This window comes from Notolepis coatsorum, assembly GCF_963971535.1.
Source record: "Notolepis coatsorum genome assembly, chromosome: 4".
NCBI lineage: Eukaryota > Metazoa > Chordata > Actinopteri > Aulopiformes > Paralepididae > Notolepis > Notolepis coatsorum.
This window is the reverse complement of record NC_140168.1, coordinates 45,536,056-45,561,728: the sequence shown is the minus strand read 5'-3', so window position 1 is coordinate 45,561,728 and position 25,673 is coordinate 45,536,056. Positions and strand designations below refer to the sequence as shown.

Here is a 25,673-nt window from a genome sequence, read left to right as displayed (position 1 = left end):
ACAAGGTTTTTAACAAACCATCCCATCCTCCCTTCATTCATCCCTCCTAATTTTCTCTTAGGTTATTATTTGGCAAAATGTAACCCTTTTGTGCAATGCATGAATCCCTCATTTACCTTAGAACTTCTGAGCATCCCTTTATCTGTAGATTACCACTTTTTAACAGAATTACAAGTATTTTGTACAGAATATATCCATTTTCAAAAACACACAGTAACGTTACAACAAAGAGGCAAAAACATTCAGAATATCACGGTCAAAATAAACCATTTCCCTTTTCTGATGAGAGACAGACAGACACGGAGGTCGTTTAAACGCCTGAGATATTGAGATGCAATGGGAGGTAATGGAGCGTTTACATACAATACTTTGGTGGACAGGTAAATGCTAATATAGCACTGCCCCTCTCTCTTTCTCTCTACCTCTCTCTCTCTCTCCCCTTTTTAGCACCATCACTATAGGCAGTGTGTCATAGCACTTAAATTTGGGGAAATGGAACACTGGAACACCGAGAACCATGGGGGGAACATTCTAAATTTAAGGCATGATCCACCGCAGTCTATCGCAGCGAGGACTTGAGACGCAGACATTTCAAATGACAACAAGTGATGATAATGAACACGATCGGATCCTAAAACACACGAAAGGTTAACAGGTTAAAAAACACAGATGTCACACGATATCAGGTGAAATAAAAGAAAAAAGAAATAGAAATATGAATCACTCCTTCGATGAGATCCACACGGGGGGGGGGGGCAGTGGGTCTGTACATAGGGACTAGTGAATGACTGTCATGGTTGTCATTCAGGCACTGTTGGGGTGTGTGGTACTTTCTGAGGTATGTGTGGCTTAGCGCGCACACAGATACCACATGTCAGTGTGGGTAGCATGTAAGGATGTATGTAGGTGTGGGTTCCACTCCGCCGGGTTGGAGGCTCCATTGTGCTAACAGAACCCTCTTCCCACTTCTGGAGGGCAGCGCTGCCCAAACCATCATAGTCCTATTAAATATGTAAACTTATCCTCTGCGTTTGTGTCATCATTGGCGTCAGATGAGCTAGTAGTAGTGAAGTGGTACTTTCTGAGGTATGTGTGGCTTAGCACTCACACAGATACCCAATATAAGTGTGGGATCCATGTTAAGGATGTATGTGTATATATGGGTGCAATGTGAAAATGGTAGAGACAGAAAACATTTGAAAATACGCAACGGCTGTGCCGGTGGTGTTTCACACACAATGGAAGTAAGCGCTTATCACACTGCAGAGTTGAAGCTGTGTGTGTGTGTGTGTGTGTGTGTGTGTGTGTGTGTGTGTGTGTGTGTGTGTGTGTGTGTGTGTGTGTGTGTGTGTGTGTGTGTGTGTGTGTGTGTGTGTGTGTGTGTGTGTGTGTGTGTGTGTGTGTGTGTGTGTGTGTGTGTGTGTGTGTGTGTGTGTGTGTGTGTGTGTGTGTGTGTGTGTGTGTGTGTGTGTGTGTGTGTGTGTGTGTGTGTGTGTGTGTGTGTGTGTGTGTGTGTGTGTGTGTGTGTTGTCCAATATTCTGTTCTACACAAGCCACTTTTCCATACACGTGTGGAAAACTGTTTCATTGGAGTGCCACCAGACGTGTTCTACTCCAGCCATGGAACACAGGATTAAGTCCCCACGAGCAGCCAGCGTCTTCAATCCAAATACATCTCTTAGATACACCTGAAACAAAGAGAGGGATAAGGGTTAATGGTGATTGATTCATTCATTCATTTAAAATTACAAAAATGCTGGCAGGTCCAAAATGAATGTTGTTGTTTACATGTTGCATGCATACATCCCTTGCCTACTTCCCATTTCCCAATGTGGATTGCACCCAATTGGATAAATGCTGGTGGAGGTAAACGGTACCCTATCCCCCCCCCTCACAGTGAACTGTGGTGTTCCACAAGGAAGCATACTAGGACCACTACTGTTCCTAATTTTTGCAAATGACATGTCGTCAGCTTGTGACTGCAACTTGTTCCTGTTTGCGGACGACTCAGCCCTGCTGGTCTCTGACAAGAACAAGTTACAGGTTGAAAAAACCCTCAGCTCGGAACAAGGCAAAATCTGCATATGGCTCGCCGACAACAAACTATCATTACACATGGGCAAAACAGAGTCCATTCTCTTCGGTTCAAATAACAAACTCAGCAAAACAGACGGCTTCTCAGTTACAGTGGGTGACAATATTGTCACAAGGAAAGATGAAATTACCTACCTGGGTTCCATCCTAGAGGCTAATCTTTCCTGTGACAAAATGGCATCCAATGTAATAAAAAAAGTCAATCAACGAACTCGATTCTTGTACCGGATCTCCTCCCTGGTAAACAAGAATACCCTGAAGACTCTGGCAGGAGCACTCATTCAAGGGTACTATGACTATGCTTGCACCTCATGGTACCAAAGCACCTCAAAGGCACTAAAAACCAAATTACAAACATCTCAAAACAAACTAGTCAGACTACTGTTTGACCTGACTCCTAGAACCCACCTCACCCCTGCACACTTTGCCAACCTAGGATGGCTTAGAGTAGACAACAGAGTACAGCAACTTGCAATGGGCCTGGTCTACAAGATACACTACACGACCAAGGTACCCATGTACATGTCAAAATACTTCCCAAAGGTCAGTGAATACCACGATCACAACACCAGAGGGAGCTCCACAAATCATGTAAAACCCAGATTCGGCTCAAACAAGGGACTAAACACGTTTCGCAATTATGCCACAACAATGTGGAACGCCCTACCCAAAGCTGTAAAGGAATGTAAATCACTACCCACCTTCAAAAACACTCTCAAAGAACACCTACAGGAGACTGCAATTCAAAACTGGCCCCTACAAATGTCCTAACCCAGTTGTACAATAAAGACCAAGCATGGCTTTGTCAGTATTCCAATGTACAGCCCCACCCAACCCCACCCCACCTACCCAACCTCCTCCAATGTACAGTTTCCATGTCAAATGTATGTCAGTATTCCAATGTACAGTGTGTGTGTCCCCCCCCCTACCAACCCCCCCCCCACCTCCAATGTACAGCCCCACCCCACCTACCCAACCTCCCCCAATGCACAGTTTCTATGTCAAATGTATATACTCTTCTTCTGGATTTTTTTAGTATCACAAACAGTACTGTATTTGAAAATCTGGTATGTCATAAATGTATAGATGTAGCAGTACTGTCTATCTGTATGTCATGTGTGTCATATGATGAATTGAAAATGGGGGACCCTGATGGAAACAAGACGAAAGTCTTTCTCAGGTCTGCATCCTCTTAACAATTGTATGTATTGAGCTGTACTGTACTGTACCCATTCTGCAATCTGTTAATAAACTTTTCAATCAATCAATCAATCTGAATATTATCTACAGCACATTTAACTCATTAACGATATGCAATGTGTATACAGTACGCGTCTAGTTTTTTACCAACAAACTTGCATTTTTCCGCGATCTGATTGGCCACTGACATTTCTGGTCATGTGACATCTGCGCCAATTGCGTGACGCCTGTTTCTGCACCTATTTCCGCCTCTAACAGCCTGCAAACTACCTAACGCCTAGTTCTATCACTGGTTAAGCTTAGGCCCTCTTTTGAAGTTGGTTAAGGTTAGAGTTTGGAATCAGGGCTGGTGTTCTATCGCCCTGCTCTAAGACAAACTCTAACCTTAACCAACTTCGAAAGAGTGCCTAAGCTTAACCAGTGATAGAAACAGGCGTCACGCGATTGGCGCAGATGTCACATGACCAGAAATGTCAGTGGCCAATCAGATCGCGGAAAAATGCAAGTTTGTTGGTAAAAGACTACACGCATACAGTACATCAACTACGGCAAATAGGCATGATGAAACTTTATTGTTCAACTGTATCACTGTTAATCACAGTCATTAGTGGACAATGAGAGATTGCGGGGCGCTGGGCGGGTGCCACTTACATCCTGGTGCTGTATCTCAACGACGGTCTCATTGTCGTCAAAAAATCCAAACTGACTGAAAAAGTACAAAGACAGAGCGAATGGATAAGAGGATGACAGAGGAGGGTAAGTCACAGACACAACCAATATATTTAGTAGGACAATGTCTGTAAAGAAAAGAAGGAAAATGGTGCCCTTAAATTCAAATAAAGAATTAAAACATATCTTTTGTATTTATTCATAAAAATTTACAACAGAACATAAAACCTTATTCAAGGTGGGGGGTATCTGTAATTGTAATGATTACAAACAGCATTCATAATTTTTATCCTGTATGAATCTCCCAATGTTTGTAACCTTTGACATATTTGAAAGTACAAAATCCAGACCAAATTACCTATTGTTTCTTTTCTTTTTGTAAAACTCAAAGGTAATCTGATCATTAAGAAATCCAGTTTGAATTAAATGTGCTATTAGGTAAAACCTTTCTGTGTAGACTAACCAAAAGAATACATCCACAGAGCTTTTAGAAAGGTGCAGAATAAAACTATTGCTTTCCCTTCAAAAAGGGGGCATGTTGGCGGGTCCAAAATTATTGTTGTTATTTACATGTTGTGTGCATATATCCCCCTCCCTATTTCCTATTTCCCCACGTAGATGACACCTGATTCTAACATGCTGCTAGTTGAGACATGCACATCACATGCACATGCACATCACATATCTCCATAATGTGATAGCGTTATGATTTGGGCAGCAGGCAGAGTGTAGATCAACATTTTACATCTTGGTTAAGGGCAGTACTTTGAGGGAAACTATAGAGATCCTTTATCCCATATGAATGGTCTGCTGGAATCGCACACAGTGAGCAAGAATTACATTATATGACTTCTCATAGTAGTCCAATCTAAATAGGGCAGTATATTGAAAAGAGCAGAGCCTAGTTGCTCGAAGGCATCTCAACAACGTATCTTTGTCTTACAATGAACCACAGCTGATCTGAGACCCTGCCCAATTCAAGATGGAGGACCGACTCACCTCGACTGCCAGGGTGTGATGACTCCATCATCTGGCCCTCCTACCAACACCAGCTTCTTGATCTTGAGGAAGTTCTTCTTCCACTCTGTGTGAAAAAAATATATATACAATATTCAATATACTGTATCGGTTTGCCACAGACACTACAATGCTCAATTTACACACAATTGGCCTCATTTATCAGTATTTCCATGCGTGTACAAGGTTGAAATTGAAATACTGTATGTAAAACACAATATGTATGGCAACTCTTCCCAAGGACACTAAGTTGAGAGGAGTCATAGTGTGTATTTAAGTGTGTATTTCGTACAAATCTTTGTGTATTCTGCTTGATAAATGAGTCCCATGATACATAGTGCCATCTGTGCAAGGCTCACATAACAATAATCACATAACTCACATAACATTCATCCAATGTACAGAAAGGATGAAACACAAGCTCAAGTTGGTCTAAAACAAAGATGAATATAAATCACCTGTTGAAGACAGGGATGCTTTAGCAATAAAGAATATGCTGACCTGTGGAATTGGGATTAGGCCTCTCGCTATTGAGCAGAGCCAGATAATCGCTGCTGTTCACGTACATGTCCCTGTGGTGGGGGTCTGGAGAAGAGAGAGAGAGAGAGTGAGAGCAAGAGAGAGAGAGAGAGAGAGAGAGAGAGAGAGAGAGAGAACAAAAAGACATGATGTCAAAGAACTCATTCCACTCTATCCACCCGTTCCATGGAACATAATCCCCGACGGGCGCGACGAGCCAAGAATCCCACTGAATTCCAGATCGCCTCTGCGTTTTGAAATGGACCTCAGGGAAGCAACAGTTGCGATTGGAGGATCGAGGAAAAGAGGGTGGGGCTTGAGCTTGAATGGCAGACCCACCGTTCCAGTAGTTGCAGATGGAGATCCTCTGGCCCACTGACGTGTAGCAGAGGTGGAAGAGGTTGGACTTCACAAACTGGGGGAAGAGGTACTTCAGGTAATCTGTGTCTGTGAAGAAATAAGGATGAGTAAATATCAAACAGTCATGTCCAGACTGGAGAATTTAGGCAAAGAGACAATAGATACTGGCTGATGTCTGCATAACTTATAACACAGAGTGCCTGGGGAACACTTCTGCTTCCAAGCCTGAGTGAAACTAACTCATTTGGGTCAGGGTCGTAATACAGATGCTTTTCAGGGCATTCCACTAAAATTACTTGGGGGGGGGGGGGGGTTCCTTGTTTAATAAAAAATTATATCATGCCCTGTTTAAACCAAGATTACAAATACAGTATACTAAAACACCTGTTACATTATACTAAAACACATGTATTTTCCCCTCTGGACCCCATATGTACATGTGCCTCACCTTCACATAATGTATATATGGAGTAATCCATAGTGTCTTTTTTAATTACTGTTACTTTTACTGATCCATCTGTATAAAGAGCAGGATGGGAAATTAACACCAGCCACCGGTTTGTCTCTACATTATACTAAGAGGGGCGTTGGCAGGTAACCATCATTCATAAATCCTATTCCATTCTAGGGGTGTAAAGGTACACGTATCCGTACCGAACCGTTTCAGTGTGTACCGAACGGCTGTGTAGTGTACCGAACGAATACAACGGTATGTTAACCACTAACGACCGCCCACCGGGGGCTGTTTTTTTCACAATCTAATATAATTATAAATAATTTTTTTATAAGTCGGTTATTAATTTCAATATAGAATATTTGTTGACAGCCCTACAAGTACAATTAGTTACTGCACACTACATCACCCCTGAGTGGAACATGGAAAGCCAAACTTTCCCCCACTGTACCGAAAACCCGTACGGAACCTTGACTTCAAAACCGAGGTACATACCGTACCGTGGTTTTTGTGTACCGTTACACCCCTATTCCATTCTAATCTATTCGTCCAGATAAAACAGTTACCACACAAGAAAGTGTAAGATAATAGGGTTCCCAAAAAGGCAAGAGTCCAATTTTTTTTTACTCTTTTATTACTTTTATTACAGGTTCTAAACTGTCAGGCATCGAACTGTGTGAGTATCAAGCAGGAAGAAAGACTGTCTGGTTCTAGGACCCAGGCCTAGAACTGTGCCCTGAGAGAAGGAACAGTGCCCTGAGAGGGAGGTCCGAAGGGTCAAAGTGGGTATCAAACAGGAAGGAAGACTGTCGTGTTCTAAACTGTGGATATCAAACAGGGAAGGTAAAGACGGTTTTAAACTGTTAAACAGTAATTCAGAACTATTTTATTGCACTGCACTATTGCATCATTTTACTCTGTCTATTCTATATAACTTTTTATTACAAGTTTATTACAACTGTCAGGTATTAAACTGTGTGGGTATCAAGCAAGAAGACTGTCAGGCTTTAAAACTGTGTAGGGGACCCAGGCCTAGAACTGCGCCCTGAGAGGGAGGTTTTCCCTGAGTGGGAGGTTCGAAGGGTCAAAGTGGGTATCAAACAGGAGGGGAGACTGTCAGATTTTAAACTGTGGATACCAAACAGAGAAGGTAAAGACGACTTTAAACTGTTAAACAGTAATCCCGAAAATGTTTATTGCACTGTAAAAAACTGTGATTTTATACTGTATGTCTGCACTTTGTGCTCATTTTATGCCCGTCTTTTGTCTGTTGTGAAGCACTTTGAGCTGCAATTTTTGTATGAAAGGTGCTATACAAATAAAGTTTATTATTATTATATATATAAAGAAAAATTAAGAGGGAAGCAACTGTATAATGTAAAATACAGTTATTTAATGCCTTCAAATATACACCCTTTACAGCGTTTCGTAGGCACACAAACAGGCTTGAGATACATGCAGACCACTATTGTAAGAGCCAAAGCTATATATATTTAGGTTATTGTATTATATGAATGTTTAATATTGATTGGATTTAGATAGTCATTGAACCGTCGTATTTGTCATAATAGGGCATTCTAGAACATAGAACCTTCTAAAACGTTTGTGGTGATGTCATAATAGTCCTTTCTGGAACATAGAACCTTCTAGAATGTTTGTGGTGATGTCATAATAGACCTTCCTGGACCATAGAACATTCTAGAACCACAGTATGATGTCATGATAGAAAGTTATGGAACCTTTGTGATGTCACCGTATGATGTCATAACCGAACAGTCTAGAACATTTGGGTCTCTATATAAGCTGAAGTTTTCTCAGAACGGCAGGTTTGCATCTTCAACCGGACTGACCAGGACTGAACGGATGGACTCAACAATGGACTGAAGCCAGGAGGCAGCAAGTGGATTTACGGCTTTCACATTACGAAGGAATTTTCATGTGTCGAGTCGGCGGTGATTTTGGAGACTGGGAAAATACAGTTTTCTTACCTTGTAGTAGTACTTGTAACTTGTAGTAGTATTTGTAGTAGTGACAGGAATATTTAGGAAAGTAGATTTAGGACCACTTCTGTAAAGAAAGACTTCGCAAATAAACCATTTGGATATTTTTACTTTGCACTGGAGCGGCTGTGGACATTGCTTTATCAACGGACGTATTACTCACAAGCATAAAACCATGAGCTATCCCGGATACCCCCCTCAGGCCGGTGGCTATCCTCAACAAGGCGGCTACCCTCAACAACCCGGGGCTTACCCTCCACGGCCCGGTACCTACCCACCCCAGCCTGGAGCATATCCCCAAGCTGGAGGGTACCCTCAGGCCAGTGGCTACCCTCAGCCTGGCGGGTATCAACAGCAGCAGCCTGGAGCCTACCCACCCATGCCACCAGCAGGCAGCTGGGGAGGCGGGCCTTCTGGTGGCTATCCCTCCATAAGTAATTTACCCAATCCTGGTTTCACTGCTGCCAATCTTCCCGCCATGGCCAACCAGATCTCTGCAGCCATGGGGGGTTTTACTCCAAACGCATCCATGTTCACACAAGCCCCTGGCGGGTACCCACCTGCTCCCGAGCCTGGGGGGTATGGTGCCCCCTCCCCTAACCAACAGCCATATGGCCTGTACCCGCAGCCAGGAGGGCCTGGGATGGGCTACCCTGGCCAGCCCATGCCTGGATACCCCAGGGCACCATCACCCAACCCGTCCATGCCAGGATACCCCAGGGCACCGTCTCCTAACCCATCCATGCCGGGTTACGGAGGAGCACCAGCGCCGATGCCAGGGTACCCAAAGGTCCCATCTCCCAATCCATCCATGCCAGGCTACGGTGGAGGAGTCATGCCTGTAGCTCCTGCCATCAATAGAGGATTCAGGGGAAGCATCAAAGACTTTCCAGGAGCTGACTCTCTGAGGGATGTGGAGGTCCTGAGGAAGGCCATGAAGGGCTTTGGAACGGATGAGCAGGCCATCATCGAGCTGCTGGGGAGCCGCTCCAACAAGCAGCGTGTGCCCATGCTCAAGGCCTTCAAAACCTCCTATGGAAAGGATCTGATCAAGGACCTGAAGTCAGAGCTGTCTGGGAACTTTGAAAGGCTGGTGCTGGCCATGTTGAAGACCCCAGCCGAGTTTGATGCCTATGAGCTCAACAGCGCCATAAAGGGAGCTGGAACTGATGAAGCCTGCCTGATAGAGATCTTGTCCTCTCGCTCCAACACTGAGATTAAAGAGATCAACCAGATTTACAAAACAGAGTACAAGAAGACACTGGAGGACTCCATCACTAGGGACACTTCGGGCCACTTCCGCAGGCTCCTGGTCTCCCTGGCTCAGGGAAGCCGCGATGAACGGGAAAACGTGGACATCTCTGTGGCCAAGCAAGATGCTCAGGCATTGTACTGTGCTGGAGAAAACAAGCTGGGAACTGATGAGTCCAAATTCAATGCTATTCTGTGTGCCCGGAGCAAGCCCCACCTCAGAGCAGTGTTTCATGAGTACCAGCAGATGTGTGGCAGAGATATTGAGAAGAGCATCTGCAGGGAGATGTCTGGAGATCTGGAGAATGGCATGGTAGCAGTAGTGAAGTGTATTAAGAACACACCAGCCTACTTCGCTGAGAGAGTCCACAAGGCCATGAAGGGTGCTGGGACCAAGGACCGAACCCTTATTCGGATCATGGTCACCCGCTCTGAGGTCGACATGCTCGACATACGCCAGGAGTATGTGAGGAACTACGGCAAGTCACTGTACACAGACATCTCTGGAGACACATCAGGCGACTATAAGAAGCTGCTGTTGAAACTGTGTGGAGGGAGTGACTAGAGGGGAAGCAGAGAATGTCCGCTGTATCACTGGAATCCCCTCAGAAAGCTTCTAAATATACCTGTTTACTGACTGACCTTTGCTAGTATGCACCATAATGTGAGGGCCGGCGATCCACTCCACTGGTCAAATTACTTACCTTGTAGTAGTACTTGTAACTTGTAGTAGTATTTGTAGTAGTGACAGGAATATTTAGGAAAGTAGATTTAGGACCACTTCTGTAAAGAAAGACTTCCCAAATAAACCATTTGGATATTTTGGTGGTAAAGACCATCCTCCTACGGTGTGCCATGTACTAGTGACCTCTGGCACCAGGTATTGGTTATCCCGCAGCAGAGACACTTATCAGTTGAAATAGTGTTTGGTTTGGCTCCTTGGTTTTTAGTAGTTAGTAATTGTTTCTAGATTAGAAGGACAATTAGGGGCCGGTGTAAGAGCCAAAGCTGTATATATTTAGGTTATTGTATTATATGAATGTTTAATATTGATTGGATTTAGATAGTCATTGAACGTTGTATTTGTCATAATAGAGCATTCTAGAACATAGAACCTTCTAGAACGTTTGTGGTGATGTCATAATAGACCTTTCTGGAACATAGAACCTTCTAGAACATTTGTGGTGATGTCATAATAGTCCTTTCTGGAACATAGAACATTCTAGAACCACAGTATGACGTCATGATAGCAAGTTATGGAACCTTCGTGATGTCACTGTATGATGTCATAACCGAACATTCTAGAACATTTGGGTCTCTATATAAGCTGACGTTTTCTCAGAACGGCAGATCATCAAAAGAAGTGTGGAGGGCAGTAATACGCCACGATGCGTCTACTCTGCCGGAAATTCAAAAGAAGAAGAAGAAGAAGAACGGCAGGTTTGCATCTTCAACCGGACTGACCAGGACTGAACGGATGGACTCAACAATGGACTGAAGCCAGGAGCCAGCAAGTGGATTTACGGCTTTCACATTACGAAGGAATTTTCATGTGTCGAGTCGGCGGTGATTTTGGAGACTGGGAAAATACAGTTTTCTTACCTTGTAGTAGTACTTGTAAGTTGTAGTAGTATTTGTAGTAGTGACAGGAATATTTAGGAAAATAGATTTAGGACCACTTCTGTAAAGAAAGACTTCGCAAATAAACCATTTGGATATTTTTACTTTGCACTGGAGCGGCTGTGGACATTGCTTTTCTTTATCAACGGACGTACTACTCACGAGTAAGTAATTTAACCAGTGGAGTGGATCGCAGGCCCTCACAACTATGCAATGTGTTTTGACTATCAAACTCTTCCTCAGGCAGCGCTGGTAAGCGTGTGGAATCCTGTAAATTTTATTAGGAAGGGAGGAGGGTTCACATCATGATTATAGGCAGGTGTGGTAGAAGTGTGGTCAGTAACCTAAGTAAAAATGATCAAAACAAAACAAAAGACAAACCCAGTCATCGGGGTCAACTATAACGAATCAAAATCACATTACTTTATTGTCCATTGAATTTACATTAAATGGAAATTCATCTTTGGCGCTGGCATATGAGACAACACACACCATACACAATACTTACATTAACCCTTTCACTGCCGCACTACCAAAACGGTTAACCCTTTTCACAGCGACAATTCACAGAAGGTTAACCCTTTCACACAACATCCGGTTAACCCTTTCACTGCCACACGACAGAAGGTTAACCCTTTACTATCACACAACCGACAGCGACCGTTGTGTGATAGTAAAGGGTTAACCTTCTGTCGTGTGACAGTGAAAGGGTTAAGGTAAGATGAAATCTTTAAAGTCAGGGTAAAACATTGTTTTATTAACCACCCAGCCAAATTTGAATGATTAAAAACGTTAATAACGGGCGGCCGGGTAGTGCAGCGGACTAAGCGTCTGTCTACCACCACAGAGACAGTGGGATCAAATCCAACTGTGGTGCTTCCGGGTTGGCCGACCGTCCATACTAACACAATTGGCAGTGTTAGCGGGTGGGAAACCCGGTGAGGGTGGGCCCTGGTTGTTGTAAACAGCGACTCCTACAGTTCGGTCGGGGCACCTGCACAGCAAGGGAAGGATCTAGGAGAGGTAGTGTGACCTTCCACACGTTACACTCTGCCAGTGAGAGTCCGCGCTGCCAGGTGAAAAGAAGCGGTGGGCTGGGTACACATGTGTCGGAGGAAGCATGTGATAGTCTCCGCCCTCCCGGACCGACGGTAGGGGGTAGAGTGCGCAACGACCAGGAAGGGGATTGGGAATTGGCATAACGACTAACATTGGGATGGGAGAAAAACGGAAAAAGAAGGGGGGAAAAGATAATAAAAATAATAAAAAACATTAACACTTTGAGTGCCACGCCGGGTTTTCCTTTTTACCCCCTTGATGCCACGCTCCACTTCAATGTTAACGTTAATATCGCCTAATCTATGTTTTAAATTATGCACCCGTTTTGAGATAAAAAACAGTTAATTCCAGACCATTCTATGATAATCGTCTTTTACTGGAATATTCCAGAACGCTAATATTCGTCGGCCTATTTATGAATCGTTTTCAAATAAACGCTAGATGATCAATATTATACGTGCACGCAAGCACATTCGGGCCGCGCACGGATAATCGCCGTGTTCATTTCCTCTTGGGACTTTTACAGTGAAACCGAAAGAGCCCATTTCACAAAACAGCCTATATCTTCATCAAAATTAGTCTGATTATCCTAACACTGATAACATAGATTCCTTACCTGACATCAGATGGTATCCAACTGGTATATTCCAATTCCTGATCACCATTCGAAAAAATCGATAAGTGTATGGATCCAACGTGATACAGTAATACACATGATTATACAACGGCATGCAAATTTCTCGATTCTGATTGGCCATTTACACGTCTTTATTGGCAACAATCCACGGTCCTGGGCTCAGGACCCGCCCACAACCGAATCACATAATCACTCCGCCGGCTCACTCCGGGAGAATGTTGATAGCGCCAGAATGTTGATAGCGCCATAAGCCCATAACGACTAAATATGAAGCGATTCTGTCAAGGGGAATGTGTTAGTCCTTTAAACAATGTTGGATGATGTAATTGATGGGTCTTGAGTCAATCTAGAACAAAAGAAAAATCGCGGATTGATTGATAGATTAATTGATTGATTTAAATTTCTACTTCCTTCCCACTGACTGCAGCGTTCACTCTCACACTGTCCGGCGCTGGCGTACCCACAAACACACACACACACACACACACACACACACACACACACACGCACACGCACACGCACACGCACGCACACACACACACACACTCCTGTCTGCAACAGCGGGGGAGTCAGACTGAGAGAGAAGCAGCGCTGTTTTAAGTGAGCATGGTCTATTGAATTGATTGATTGGTTGATTGCTAATTTTATTACTGTACCCCTGGTTTCCAACTGGTTAAGTTTAGGCTAAAAGAAATAAATAAAAAAATAGGGCGAAGAAAACGATTTTTTTCCTATAGGGCAAAGAAAACCCTTTAATTTGTTTTACCTACTTTATATAGAAGCATCTAAGAATGAAGTTCTATGGAAAGTAGGTCTGCATTCCCTTAACAATTGTGTGTATTGAGCCGTACTGTATTGTACCCATTCTGCATCTGGTAAAAAAAAATTCAATCAATCATTCCAATAATACACAGTTGGATGTGTTAGTTGGTTGGATGCAATTCAAGCTGCTTCCACATGAGGCAACTTCTCTCAATCATTCCAATAATACACAGTTGGATGTGTTAGTTTGGTTGGATGCACTTCAAGCTGCTTCCACATGGAGGCAACTTGTCTTTTTTGTAGTTGTGGGAACTACTTTTTCTGGCGGATGGTTTTTTCAATAAATCTTCGATTAATGTGTGTTTATTGTATAGAAATAAGGTTGGATGAATCTGGCAGTTGTATAAAAGCTTTACACCACTTGCAGTCGTGATTTGTGACCAATAAACCATGCCTAGGGGGGTCTAACGACCACCCCTAGGCATGGTTTATTGGTCACAAACCACTCCTGCGCGTGATGTAATGCTTAATTCCGCGGGGCTGAGAGGCTCCAGAATGAACTGTGGTAACCCCGGCTGGATCAGTGGACTGGAAAATGTGGAGTACCGGATTTTTTCCCCCATCCATTTTCATTGAGTCCATTCCAAAATCCCTTATGTCATCTGGGAGACGATAGGGGGCGCTTTTTCCCACATATGATCGCCGCCGGCGCTCGGGTATACTCTGGTAGGCTCGCGTGATGCAATATGATTTCAGATCGTAAAAAAAAAAAAAAAAAAAAAAAATCAGAGAAATCTCGTGAGTCGCTTTCAACAACGGAAACCCGAGATATCTCGTGTGTGGCAGTCAAGGTGTTAATAACTACTGTATTATAAAACCAGATCACACTCGATTGACAGCTCCCTTTCATCTCAAGTGCCATTTTATTTTTCCATTCAATCAGTAAAATGTTTTGCTATAAACTAACACATCTATAAAATGGACCCTACTTGGGTTAGAAAGCTTGACTAATTGACTAACTAGCAAAATAGGTTAGACCAGTTTTATTTAACTATACCTTCCAGAGTATGGTGCCAATTGTTTCAGTTAGCATTCGCTTTGCTATGCTACACTCTTGAGCTACTGTCAACTCTGGGAGAACCATGCTAATGAGCTCTAGTTGTATAGTGTTGGGGGAGGGGTTATGCTAATGAGGCTCCAGTGTGTCGAGCCATGATTTCATGCCTGCCCCAAAGATCCTGAACACATAAATGGTCAAAAATACTACATAGTAGTACATAGTTTACAGTCTTTTCACACATTTAAGGCAACTAGGGAACCGCTCCCGCCTACCTCCGGTCAATGGTCTCTAACTACACACCCTCAAGACCCCTACGCTCTGCATCTTCTGGCCGCCTCAGACCTACTCCTATCCAAGCCCCGGGAGGGTCATCAAAGAGATGCCGCCTATTCTCAGTCCTTGCCCCACAATGGTGGAATGAACTACCGAAACCCGTCCAATCTTCCGCCGTCGACTTAAGACGCACTTCTTCAACCATTATCTGAAATAATAATATAAAAAAAAATAAACTCTAACCCTAACTAACCTTACTGTCATGCACTTGTCCTAATAAACTAACCTACACTGTAACACGCAACACTTTGATGAACATTGTTACTCAGCTGATAGAATTGTACCCTTCCTGATGACTTGTCGTACAGAACTTGTAAGTCGCTTTGGATAAAAGCGTCAGCTAAATGACTAAATGTAAATGTATGTAACTATTTTCTAACATGTATAATGTTATGAAACAAATCTCTTTAATTTGCTTTACTCAAGACTTTAAGTGGCAGCGATACAGGTGATGAGTGGATTGTTCTTCTACTGGCAGTTAAAGCCGTCATAACCATCGCACTAATGTGATGAATGAGAGTTCCAAGGGGCCTATAGACCTGTTCGCAGACAACGTCATGACAAATATGCACATGCAGACCCGAGGCAGAAATGTGTAAAAGGTGAAAGACTCACACTCACAGCCATGCTGATTTGGCAAAATGACATCCAGACGTTTTTGTTTGAAACAACTTTTAGTCAGGGGAGTGCCATGGTTTCTTCATAGAGCCCCATTGTACTCCTTTTAGTGCAGCAGCTTGCGCAGGTCCGGGGTAACTTAGTCACGTAACTCAGTTGGTATTGCTGATTGGCTCAAACACGGTATGTTTGTAAACAGCGAACATGTCTATTGAAACAAGCTCTTATTGAGGATGGACACAGCCAACGTGCGTGGAGAAGGATGGGTGGGGTCATTGTAGGTGTGGTTGCCTTTTTGGTTGTGGATTGAAAAAACAAGTCCTGGAGTTGAGAGTTGTTTGTCTCATATGATCTTGCTGATCATGATCAACCTGTGTCAATATGTTATTTTGTTTCACTGAGGTTTCCATACCATGAGACAATTTTAAATGAGAGGACAGGGTGTTAAAGTTCCTGGGTTTCCTGAGAAGAGTGAGTCACTGTCTTGCTTTCTTGTAGATGTAGTCGACATTGTCCTGAAAGGCGAGTTTATGGTCTGTTACTGTTCCAGAATATTTTAAGTGGGTGACCGGCTACACTCCCTGATTGGCTTGTAGGTAAGACCTGCGCTGCCTGCTCCCCTATTGCCTCCTAAGACACAGCTCATTGGTCTCAGTGACATCGAGAAGCTGGAGGCAAGGCTGTTGATGTACTACCAGTAGGAGGCAATGTTCCTATCCTGCTGGCAGTAGGAGGCAATGTTCTTATCCAACTGGCAGGCGACTAGGGCCATATCATCCACATACTTTGATAAGGGAGAGCTTACACGGCACTTCATTTGTGTATATTAAGAACAGCAGGGGAGAGAGTACACATCCCTGAAGGACACCTGTGTTCAGGACAAGGCCGTCAGACAGGGTGTTGTTGATGCAGACACACTGGGGTTGTTCCCTCAGGAACTCTCTTGACCCAAAAGGAACAGACTGCTGCTGACGTTCAGGTCACACAGGCGCTTTAAAGGGAGGTGGGGCTGGACTGTAGAGAATACGGACATGAGTGTTGGCTTTGTCTAGATGACAGGGGACTTTATCCAAGGAAGTGAGTGTAGCATCTTCAACACCTTGATTAGCGCGCTAGGCAAATTGCATGGGGAACATAAACTGATGCTAAGTAGAGGTGTGAGAGCGATGGCTCTGAAGTCATTAAGAGATTTGGCACAAGGTGTCTTCGGCACAGGGATGATGGTCGCCGTCTTCCAGGCCTGGGGGACAAAAATTTAGTCCAGGAATATTTGGAACAGTTGAAAATAAGTCCAGTTGGGCCACACATTCCTTTAGAACCTTCCCCTCAAGTCCATCTGGGCCAAGAGCCTTTGCGGGGGTTGACCCTTCATATTACTATTAAGCCCAACACTGATAAATATACATACAAAAAGGCAAATAGAAAAGCCTGCATAGCACACATAGGTGAGGAGAGGCTGATCAATAGAAGAGATCAATAGAAATACTGAAATTCCAAGGATTCGCTTAGACCATATTGATTGTGTTTAGCAGATATATCCGCCGCGCTTCTGCTTGTAAAGGTTTGCGATCAAAGTCCACGGATAGATGTTGTCCTTGCGTTTTATTTTACTCATATTTTATTATCCTGGTTTTCAGCAGGTGATATGTTTTACCTACTGTATATATAGCTTGAGACGAGGACATTGAATTGAGTATATTGCACCCTTTGTGGCACATGTTGTCAGGGTGTGCAGGCGTGATGAATTCTATCCTATATATTTGACAGGACTCCACATGCTTACCATTGCTGCCAGAGGAAGAGTTGATAGTCAAAACGCATTTCAAAGTGGTCTGCAATGTATGTCAAGCCTGTATGAAAGCCTATAAAGGCCTATAAAACACTGTAAAGGGTGCATATTTGAAGGCATTAAATAACAATAATAATTAATACTATTTCTTTGCATTATACAGTGGCTTCCCTCTTAATCTCTTACATTCTAGATTCAGTTAAAAGTGGCTGGTGAATTTTGGCAGGTGGAAATCTTTTTTGTACGTTTCCTGCCCCTTGATAAAGGAGTGGAAGCTACTGTTTTTAGATTATAAGTATATATATGACGAGTAGTAAATATGCTAGGCTAATGTAGGTACAGTATTATTATGCTGTACATACAATGCGGAACTGACCTCCGTATTGTCCGCCCTGAGGGGAGGACAGGGAGATGAAGGACTGGACGTTGTGGTTCGACAGAGTGGAGAGGATCCCTCTGCAGATCAGCCCACCTGCAATAACAACACAAAGAGTCAATAAGGACATAATGAAAGTGTAAAACATCTACCAATGTTTTTAGAACAGGATGTCCTGCTGAAAATTATGCCAAAGAACAAAGTGCTTGCATTCCTTCCAGGAACGTGATGCTCGTGTGTGATCTCATGCATGTGCACCACTGTCTCTCTCACCTTGGGAGTAGCATATGAAATGGACCCCGTCTGCTGCGTTTTGCATGATGGGGTAGATGGCTGCCTTGAACCCCTCCACCTGCTTCCATAATGGCTGCAGACTGGCACTTCTGTCAAACAAGTCAATAACCGACACATTGGTTCCAGGGTGGGACTGCGAAAGAAAAAGAGGGGTCGTATGACATATTAATAAAGAGATACAGATAACGGTACTCTTGTTCATCAAACGGCGTGTTTCACTTTCACCCGATATAGGCTGGTATTTGGTGCCAAATAAGTAAGTGCAACAAGATTTGACACGGTACTGAAAGTTCAGGTCGAAAGGTAGTTGTATGCAGCAGAAGCAACAACAAGTCTGATATAACAGTCTTCTCTTCTTTTCATTGTCGTCGTTAGAAGGGATAATGTCAGGGCGGTTAGGTGGCCGAGCGGAGATTGCGTTCGTCACCAGCCCCGGAGCTGAGCTGGATTTGCCTGTTCGAATCCAGCTCACAGCTCCGGGGTTGTCACCAGCTTGGCTGGCCGTCTGCACTGATACAATTGGCTGTATCAGAGGGTGGGAGAAGCTGGCGGGGTGGGTCCGGGTCGTTGTAAACAGCGACTCCTACAGTTCGGTCGGGGCGCCTGCTAAGCGCGGATTGGACGTGAGGGGGATAGTGTGGTCCTCCCACACGCTACGCCCTCTCAATGAGAATCCGCGCTGCCAGGTGAAAAGAAGCGGTGATTGGCTGGACGTGTGTCGGAGGAAGCACGTGGTAGCCTCCACTCTCCCAGATGATCTGACTGTGGGGGGTAAGTGCGCAGCGACCAGGAAGGGACTGGGAATTGGCATACGACTAACATTGGGATGGGAGAAAAATCGGCGGAAAATGGAGGGGGAAAAAGACAAAAAAAAAAAAAAGAAAAAAAAAAAGGGATAATGTCGACCAACACACCGCTGAATGCTTGTGTTATCAACACCAGCATGTGATGGGAGATTCGGCAGCTAATTGATCAGGAGATGCTTTACATATTGATAGGAATATGTCTGGAAACTAAAGCGGACATAATGCATTTGAAACACCTTCGCTGTGGTATGTCTGGGAGTGTTGCATTTATTTATTTTACATTTATTTTGGATTTCATGGTGGGTTTTTTGTTCTTGATTTATTGTGGTTTCTTCTTGACTTGTTTAAAGAAGACTTGTCCAGCCCATGGGGACATTAACTTGTGATTGCGAGAGAGAGAGAGAGAGAGAGAGAGAGAGAGAGAGAGAGAGAGAGAGCTTTCTGTATTTGTTGTAGTGCATCCAGATTATCTGATTTGAAGCTAATGCTTTCTTTTAAAAGAGGCCAACTACTGTAGTCCCCACTCGAGCACTTGCCTGGAGACGTTCATTCACACACACGTGTCTATCGAGGCCTAAGCACGTCATAGAATCATATGCTTTTCTAGCAGTAGGCCTATGGTTAGCCTTCATCAACAATGGTCACTAATACCACTGTAAAATGTCAATCAATCCTAGTGTTTTTCACGTACACGTATATATATTGTATTGTATGTGCTGTCGCGTTCTTTAGATTGACCTTGAAGGATGAGGAGAGGGTTTAGCAATCAAAATATTTATTACAGAGTGAATATTCAATATTACAGAGTATTTACACAAACAGCTGAGAGTGGACACAGGTTCTACTTAGCTCTGGGCTCAGCAGGAGTGCGTGCAGCTCCTTCCATCACATTGACATTTTTTTTTGTCCACTTTTTCTCCTTATTTTTTTCAATTTTTCTCCCATCCCAATTTCGTGTTTCCAATTCTCCCCTCCCCTGTCTTGAACGTTGCTCAACTATGGCCCCCACTGGTCGGTTGTAGGGAGGATAGAAGCCTTGCATCACGTGTCCCCTCCGGTACGCGTCTATACTTTCCGCAACGGAGCTCGGTTTCCGGGTTCCTCTGATTGGCCGCGACCCCCACGTGACCCACGCTAGCACGCCCCCTTATCCACCGCTACAGCTCGCCGCTGTGTTGACGCTCGCCTGTGTGTTGACGCGCGCGCGGCAGATGCTGCACTTAGCGCTGACTGAGAAAGTAAACATTACAGTTCTACTTTATAAAATGCTAATTGTAAATATGTTTAAGTCCACTCCACATTACAGTTGATGCGTGATGCTGCTGAGGCGGTCGTTTCTTGACTGGCGTTGCATAAGATTTAAATTACATTTAGTCAGCTAGCTGATAACTGCATAAGCAGCATAATTAAGATGACTGCGTTTCTTGATTCAGAGTGGCGGGCGCGACAATAGCGTTTCTTGACTCAGGCGTCTATGCTAAATACAGCTGATAACTGCATAAGCAGCATATTAAGATGACGCGACAATATTATTAAACAAGAGAGCTCTGTCATTGAAGTGGGTGGTGTTACCAACAGCGCGTTTCTTGACTCAGAGTGGCGCGTTTCTTGACTCAGGAAGCGAGTGTCAAAGCCGCTCTGCGCTGCAACACAGCGGCGAGCTGTAGGGGCAGCGGCAGCGGTGGATAAGGGGGCGTGCTAGCGCGGGTCACGTGGCCAATCAGAGGAACCCGGAAACCGAGCTCCGTTGCGGAAAGTATAGACGCCTCTGGTACACGAGGAGGCAGCCTGTCACATCTTTTCACCTGCCAGCGCGGACTCTCAGTGGCGAGGTGTAGCGCATGGGAGGCTCACACTACCCCGGCTGCTTCCTGTCTCTTTTATACTTTTCTGGTTGGTGTTCTGAGCGAATGAGGTGGCGCTCCTCCAAATTAGCAGCGTGGTTCAGGGCTTAACAAAACGACTTAACAGGGTAACAGTAAAAATAGCAAGGATCTAGAATTACAGTTGGTCTCCTGACTTTCACTACACATAGGCATTTGCTTGTGTTTTAATACAGTATAATAGCACACTTGAATGGTACACACATTTGTAGATATTTGTCTATACATTCTTACAATAGATAAATGGATTGATTCATAGATATTATACATATTGCAGATCCTGACATTAGTTCCTCTGGTCAGCCAACACCGTCGTCTCATCAGTCCTGTGACTCTTAGTAACAGATGCACTGGCCTTCTGGTCACTTCTGACCATTCCTTCATATCCTTCTCACTAACTCTCATGCTTAACCGAAAGGTCTTCACCCCAACTCAAACAGTCTCACTCAGACGCAACCTGCCCTCCCTATCCCCCTCCACCCTCTCCTCTGACATACTATCCGCTCTACCTTTGAGTGACACCTTCTCTGCTCTCTCCACAGAGATGGCAACCTCCACCCTCCTTTCAGCCCTTGCAACCTCCTTCGACAAGCTCTGTCCCCTCGTTGAGAAACCTGCCCGCCGTTCCCCACCCAGTCCATGGCTGACAGATCCAGTGAGAGAACAAAGACAGGTCCTGAGAGCAGCTGAAAGGAAGTATAGAAAGTCACGCCTCACTGCTGACATCGACACATATCACAACCTCTTGTTAACATTCTCCAAAACCATCACTAATGCCAAAGCTTCTTTCTTCCACCATAGGATCGAGGCCTCTGCCAAGAATCTTCGCAAACTGCATGCTACCATGTCCTCCCTCCTCACTCCCCCCCCACCCCCCCCTCCCTCATCTTTCTCTGCCGAAGACTTTGCGATCTTCTTTGAGGAAAAAGTGGAGAACATCCGCAGCTCCTTCTCCCAACCCCCACCCATTCCAAATGCTGAATCGAGAACCTCATCCTTCACTCTGTCATCTTTCTCTCCCATTACAGAAGCAGAGACCCTGACACTGGTAACGTCAAACCGTCCGACTACTTGCCAGCTGGACCAGCTACCCTCCCCACTCCTCCAGACCATAGCACCAGACATCCTCCCATTCCTAACTGCAACCATCAACTCCTCACTCAACTCGGGGGTGGTCCCCACCTCCCTAAAACAAGCCAGAGTCACGCCGCTCATAAAAAAACCAACCCTGAACCCTACTGTCATAGGCAACTACCGTCCTGTCTCTCTTCTCTCCTTCCTTTCTAAAACACTTGAACGTGCTGTATCCAACCAACTTACTACTTATCTCTTACAGAATGACCTCCTAGACCCTAATCAGTCAGGCTTCAGGACTGGTCACTCCACAGAGACAGCCCTCATTGCCGTCACAGAGGCACTTCACTTAGCAAAAGCGAAAGGCCTCTCCTCTGTCCTGATTCTCCTAGATCTATCTGCAGCCTTCGACACAGTCAACCACCAGATCCTCCTTGCGGCCCTCGCAGGAATGGGAGTGGCTGGCTCTGCGCTGACATGGCTGTCATCATACCTCAATGACCGCTCCTACCAAGTGTCATGGAGAGGGACCCTGTCGGCCACCCGCCCCCTGCGGACGGGTGTCCCCCAGGGCTCGGTTTTAGGACCCCTTCTCTTCTCCCTCTACACTAAATCACTGGGTAACATTATCACGTCTCATGGCTTCTCCTACCATTGTTATGCCGACGATACTCAACTCTTCCTCTCCTTCCCTCCCTCAGATATCCACGTCTCTGTGCGGATCTCGGCCTGTCTGTCCGACATCTCAGCCTGGATGACGTCCAACCACCTCAAACTGAACCTAAGCAAAACAGAATTGCTCCACCTGCCGGCCAAATCCTCCCCCCTAACCGACCTTTCAATCACAGTCGAGAATGCAGCTGTGACTGCGTCCCCGACCGCCAAGAACCTTGGTGTTGTCCTCGACGACCAGTTGAACTTCTCTGCTCACATCGCAGCGACGACCAGAACCTGCCGATTCCTCCTGAGCAACGTCAGAAGGATACGCCCCTTCCTGACAAAAGAAGCCACCCAACTCCTCGTCCAATCAACAGTCATCTCCCGCCTCGACTACTGCAATGCACTGCTCGCTGGCCTCCCGGCCACTGCCACTAAGCCTCTTCAACTCATTCAGAACGCAGCGGCCCGCCTGATCTCAAACCTACCGAAGTCGGCCCATGTCACCCCACTTCTTAGGGACCTGCACTGGCTCCCCATTGCTGCACGAATCCGCTTCAAGGCCCTCGACCTAGCATACCGTGCGGCAAAGGGAACCGCTCCCGCCTACCTCCGGTCAATGGTCTCAAACTACACACCCTCAAGACCCCTACGCTCTGCATCTTCTGGCCGCCTCAGACCTACTCCTATCCAAGCTCCGGGAGGGTCATCAAAGAGAAGTCGCCTATTCTCAGTCCTTGCCCCACAATGGTGGAATGAACTACCCACCCCAGTTAGGACAGCCGAATCACGTCCAATCTTTCGCCGTCGACTAAAGACGCACTTCTTCAACCATTATCTGAATTAAAAAAAAAAAAAAAAAAAAAAAAAAAAATCTAACCCTAACTAACCGTACTGTCATGCACTTGTCCTAATAAACTAACCTACACTGTAGCACTCAACACTTTGATGAACATTGTTGCTCAGCTGATAGAGTTGTGCCCTTCCTGATGGCTTGTCGTACAGAACTTGTAAGTCGCTTTGGATAAAAGCGTCAGCTAAATGACTAAATGTAAATGTAAAATAGATCTTGACCACTTCAGTAGCTACAGACAGGCTGAGATGATTTACATGAAGACATGATAATGAAAGACATGGATAAATGTATCTAGGGACATGAATAAATGGATCTTAGCCCACAGTGCCCTGCTAGTTTTCCTTCATGAGACAAAGTTGAACACACTGAGCATCAAGTTCAAATGACTAAAAGTGGGGATACATCAGACCAGCACATCTGGGAACTGTGGCTTTTTCCCCGCTGCCACGCCTACTTTGGGGGGAAACACAGACACTGTTCGCCATTGTGTTTGGCCTGTATAAAAAATGGCAGCAGAACACTTACATTTTTGTTAGTGCATCGTGTTAAGGCCAAGCAATTACTTTCCAACACTGGCCACTATTGAGTGTTCACACCATTGTGAAAAGTTAGGTTTGGTCCGTTTTCAGGCCTCGTCAGCTGTAGGATATTTCCTAATTTCCCTACCTGTACATTAAATATTATGCTTATGAATATCCAAGGGACCTAAAACAAAGGGGTGTCGTGTTGACTATTTCTGGGCAATGATGGTCTTCAGTGTGATTTATGTTTGTCTGTTTTGTCAAAGTTGTAGTTTATCAACAAACAAAAATGTATGAATAAATCCGTTTATTCCCCAGTCCCCCCCCCCCCCTTCCCAAGGGGCGTGACGCGCCCAACATAGAGGCGTGGCGATCAAAATGACGTTTATGATACACTGTGTCACTGACTAACTTTAATGTTGAGCAACGTTGGAAAAGTGGATGTCTCAACACATTTGTACTGATTGCTACCAAGATCAATTCTATTGTATATTCGCCCCTCTGCCTGTTGACAAGCACATTGCTTGCCTATCATGTTGGCCAGTGTCCCGCCACCCACCTGATTGTGATAACGTTATATTGATCTACTTTTTGGGCAATATATTATAAATGATCTGGACAAGAAGAGGTCGCCATGCAATCAGTGCACGCACCTACCTACTGCATTCTTGCATTATAAAAAGCTTGTATTGTACTTGTTTGCATTTTGTACTTTAGGTTGTACGTTAGTTTTGTATTGTATATTTTGTAGTGTTTGGCCTTTATTCTTTTTACAGTATGAAGCACAATCTCAGGGGACTCATACAGAACCAAGCATTTCACTGTATAATGTACATTATATGTGACAAATAACACAAAACTTGAACTTGACACATGTTGAAACATCCGCGTATTCAATGTTGCCCAGCGAATCACCACCATAATATTTTCATAGAGTAGAGATATGGAACACTTTGTACTGATCACCGATAGCCAACCACTAGTGCTACCCGACTAAATCCAAATGGACCGGTTGAAAGCAGAGCAGCAATAGCCTTTATTTATTATATTATATTATTATATAGCCTAGCGTGCAACATTGTAATGATGACTGATCAAAGCTTGAATCTCTTGTTAAAACAACAACAACACACACACGCGCGATTGAGGCGCAAACAGGGGCGTGTGAGGCAGACAGGCAGTGCATCTAATTGTATTATTTCAAATTAAAATGATTATCCAACTCTACTATATTATTAGCCATTGTATCTTTGTTCAACTCACCTCGTTGATAAAGCGCAGTAAAGTGGCAAATTCCCCCGAGCTGTCGAACAAGCCGTGGACAATGACAACCGGCTTGTAGCCGACGACTGCAGCCCAGAGACAAGCGCCGAGCAGCGGCCACAGCAGCCACGTCGCGCCGCTCCTCCTTCGGCCCGGACGATACTTTTTCATAGTGACGCAATTAAAACTGCGGCTAAATTATTTAAAATGCCATAATAAAAGCAAGATTTGGATAATGCTAATCCTGATGCTTACATTAACGATGTTATATATTTCTCATTCTATACAAGCTGCATAACACAAAAAAAATACCTTATAATAACGTTATACGATCGCGTTTTGATGGAAATGCAGTGCCTTGATAGATCCCCGCAGCCAACTTTCAAAACCCCCCCACAGCTTCTATATTTTGCACAGAGATTTGTTGATGGTGTTTTGTTGTTCCGGTTTCGTGCATGTGACGTAATTTCCAGTTTCAGTTGCTTCTCCCTTGGGAGCACT

At 44.5% G+C, this 25,673-nt stretch overlaps 2 protein-coding genes across 3 annotated transcripts; one reads left to right on the top strand and one right to left on the bottom strand.

The window, feature by feature from the left end:
- Positions 1-1,431: 1,431 nt before the first annotated feature.
- On the bottom strand, positions 1,432-25,552 carry ppt2b (palmitoyl-protein thioesterase 2b). 2 transcript variants are annotated; one of them, XM_084313688.1, is made up of 8 exons: positions 25,173-25,552; positions 18,092-18,245; positions 17,819-17,914; positions 5,839-5,946; positions 5,482-5,565; positions 4,963-5,047; positions 3,946-4,000; positions 1,432-1,688 (listed from the first exon to the last, which is right to left on the bottom strand). In XM_084313688.1, exons 1-8 carry the CDS (start codon positions 25,341-25,343, stop codon positions 1,545-1,547), a joined length of 897 nt encoding a protein of 298 aa, XP_084169814.1. In that variant the 5' UTR covers positions 25,344-25,552; the 3' UTR covers positions 1,432-1,544. The 2 variants fall into 2 exon arrangements, with proteins under 2 accessions (XP_084169814.1, XP_084169815.1); XM_084313689.1 differs by having other exon boundaries at positions 5,839-5,940.
- On the top strand, positions 8,489-10,225 carry LOC311227847 (annexin A4-like; the record flags this gene model as incomplete). The annotated part of the gene is made up of 1 exon (XM_084313687.1): positions 8,489-10,225. One exon carries the CDS (start codon positions 8,489-8,491, stop codon positions 10,127-10,129), a length of 1,641 nt encoding a protein of 546 aa, XP_084169813.1. The 3' UTR covers positions 10,130-10,225.
- Positions 25,553-25,673: the final 121 nt, after the last annotated feature.

Excerpts from the sequence above, each read along its gene's own strand:
- ppt2b (XM_084313688.1), bottom strand. The coding sequence starts at position 25,343 with ATGAAAAAGTATCGTCCGGGCCGAAGGAGGAGCGGCGCGACGTGGCTG. Across the intron at positions 18,246-25,172 it reads TACTGCGCTTTATCAACGAG|TCCCACCCTGGAACCAATGT; the intron begins GTGAGTTGAACA and ends TTTCTTTCGCAG. Across the intron at positions 4,001-4,962 it reads ATCACACCCTGGCAGTCGAG|TCAGTTTGGATTTTTTGACG; the intron begins GTGAGTCGGTCC and ends GTACTTTTTCAG.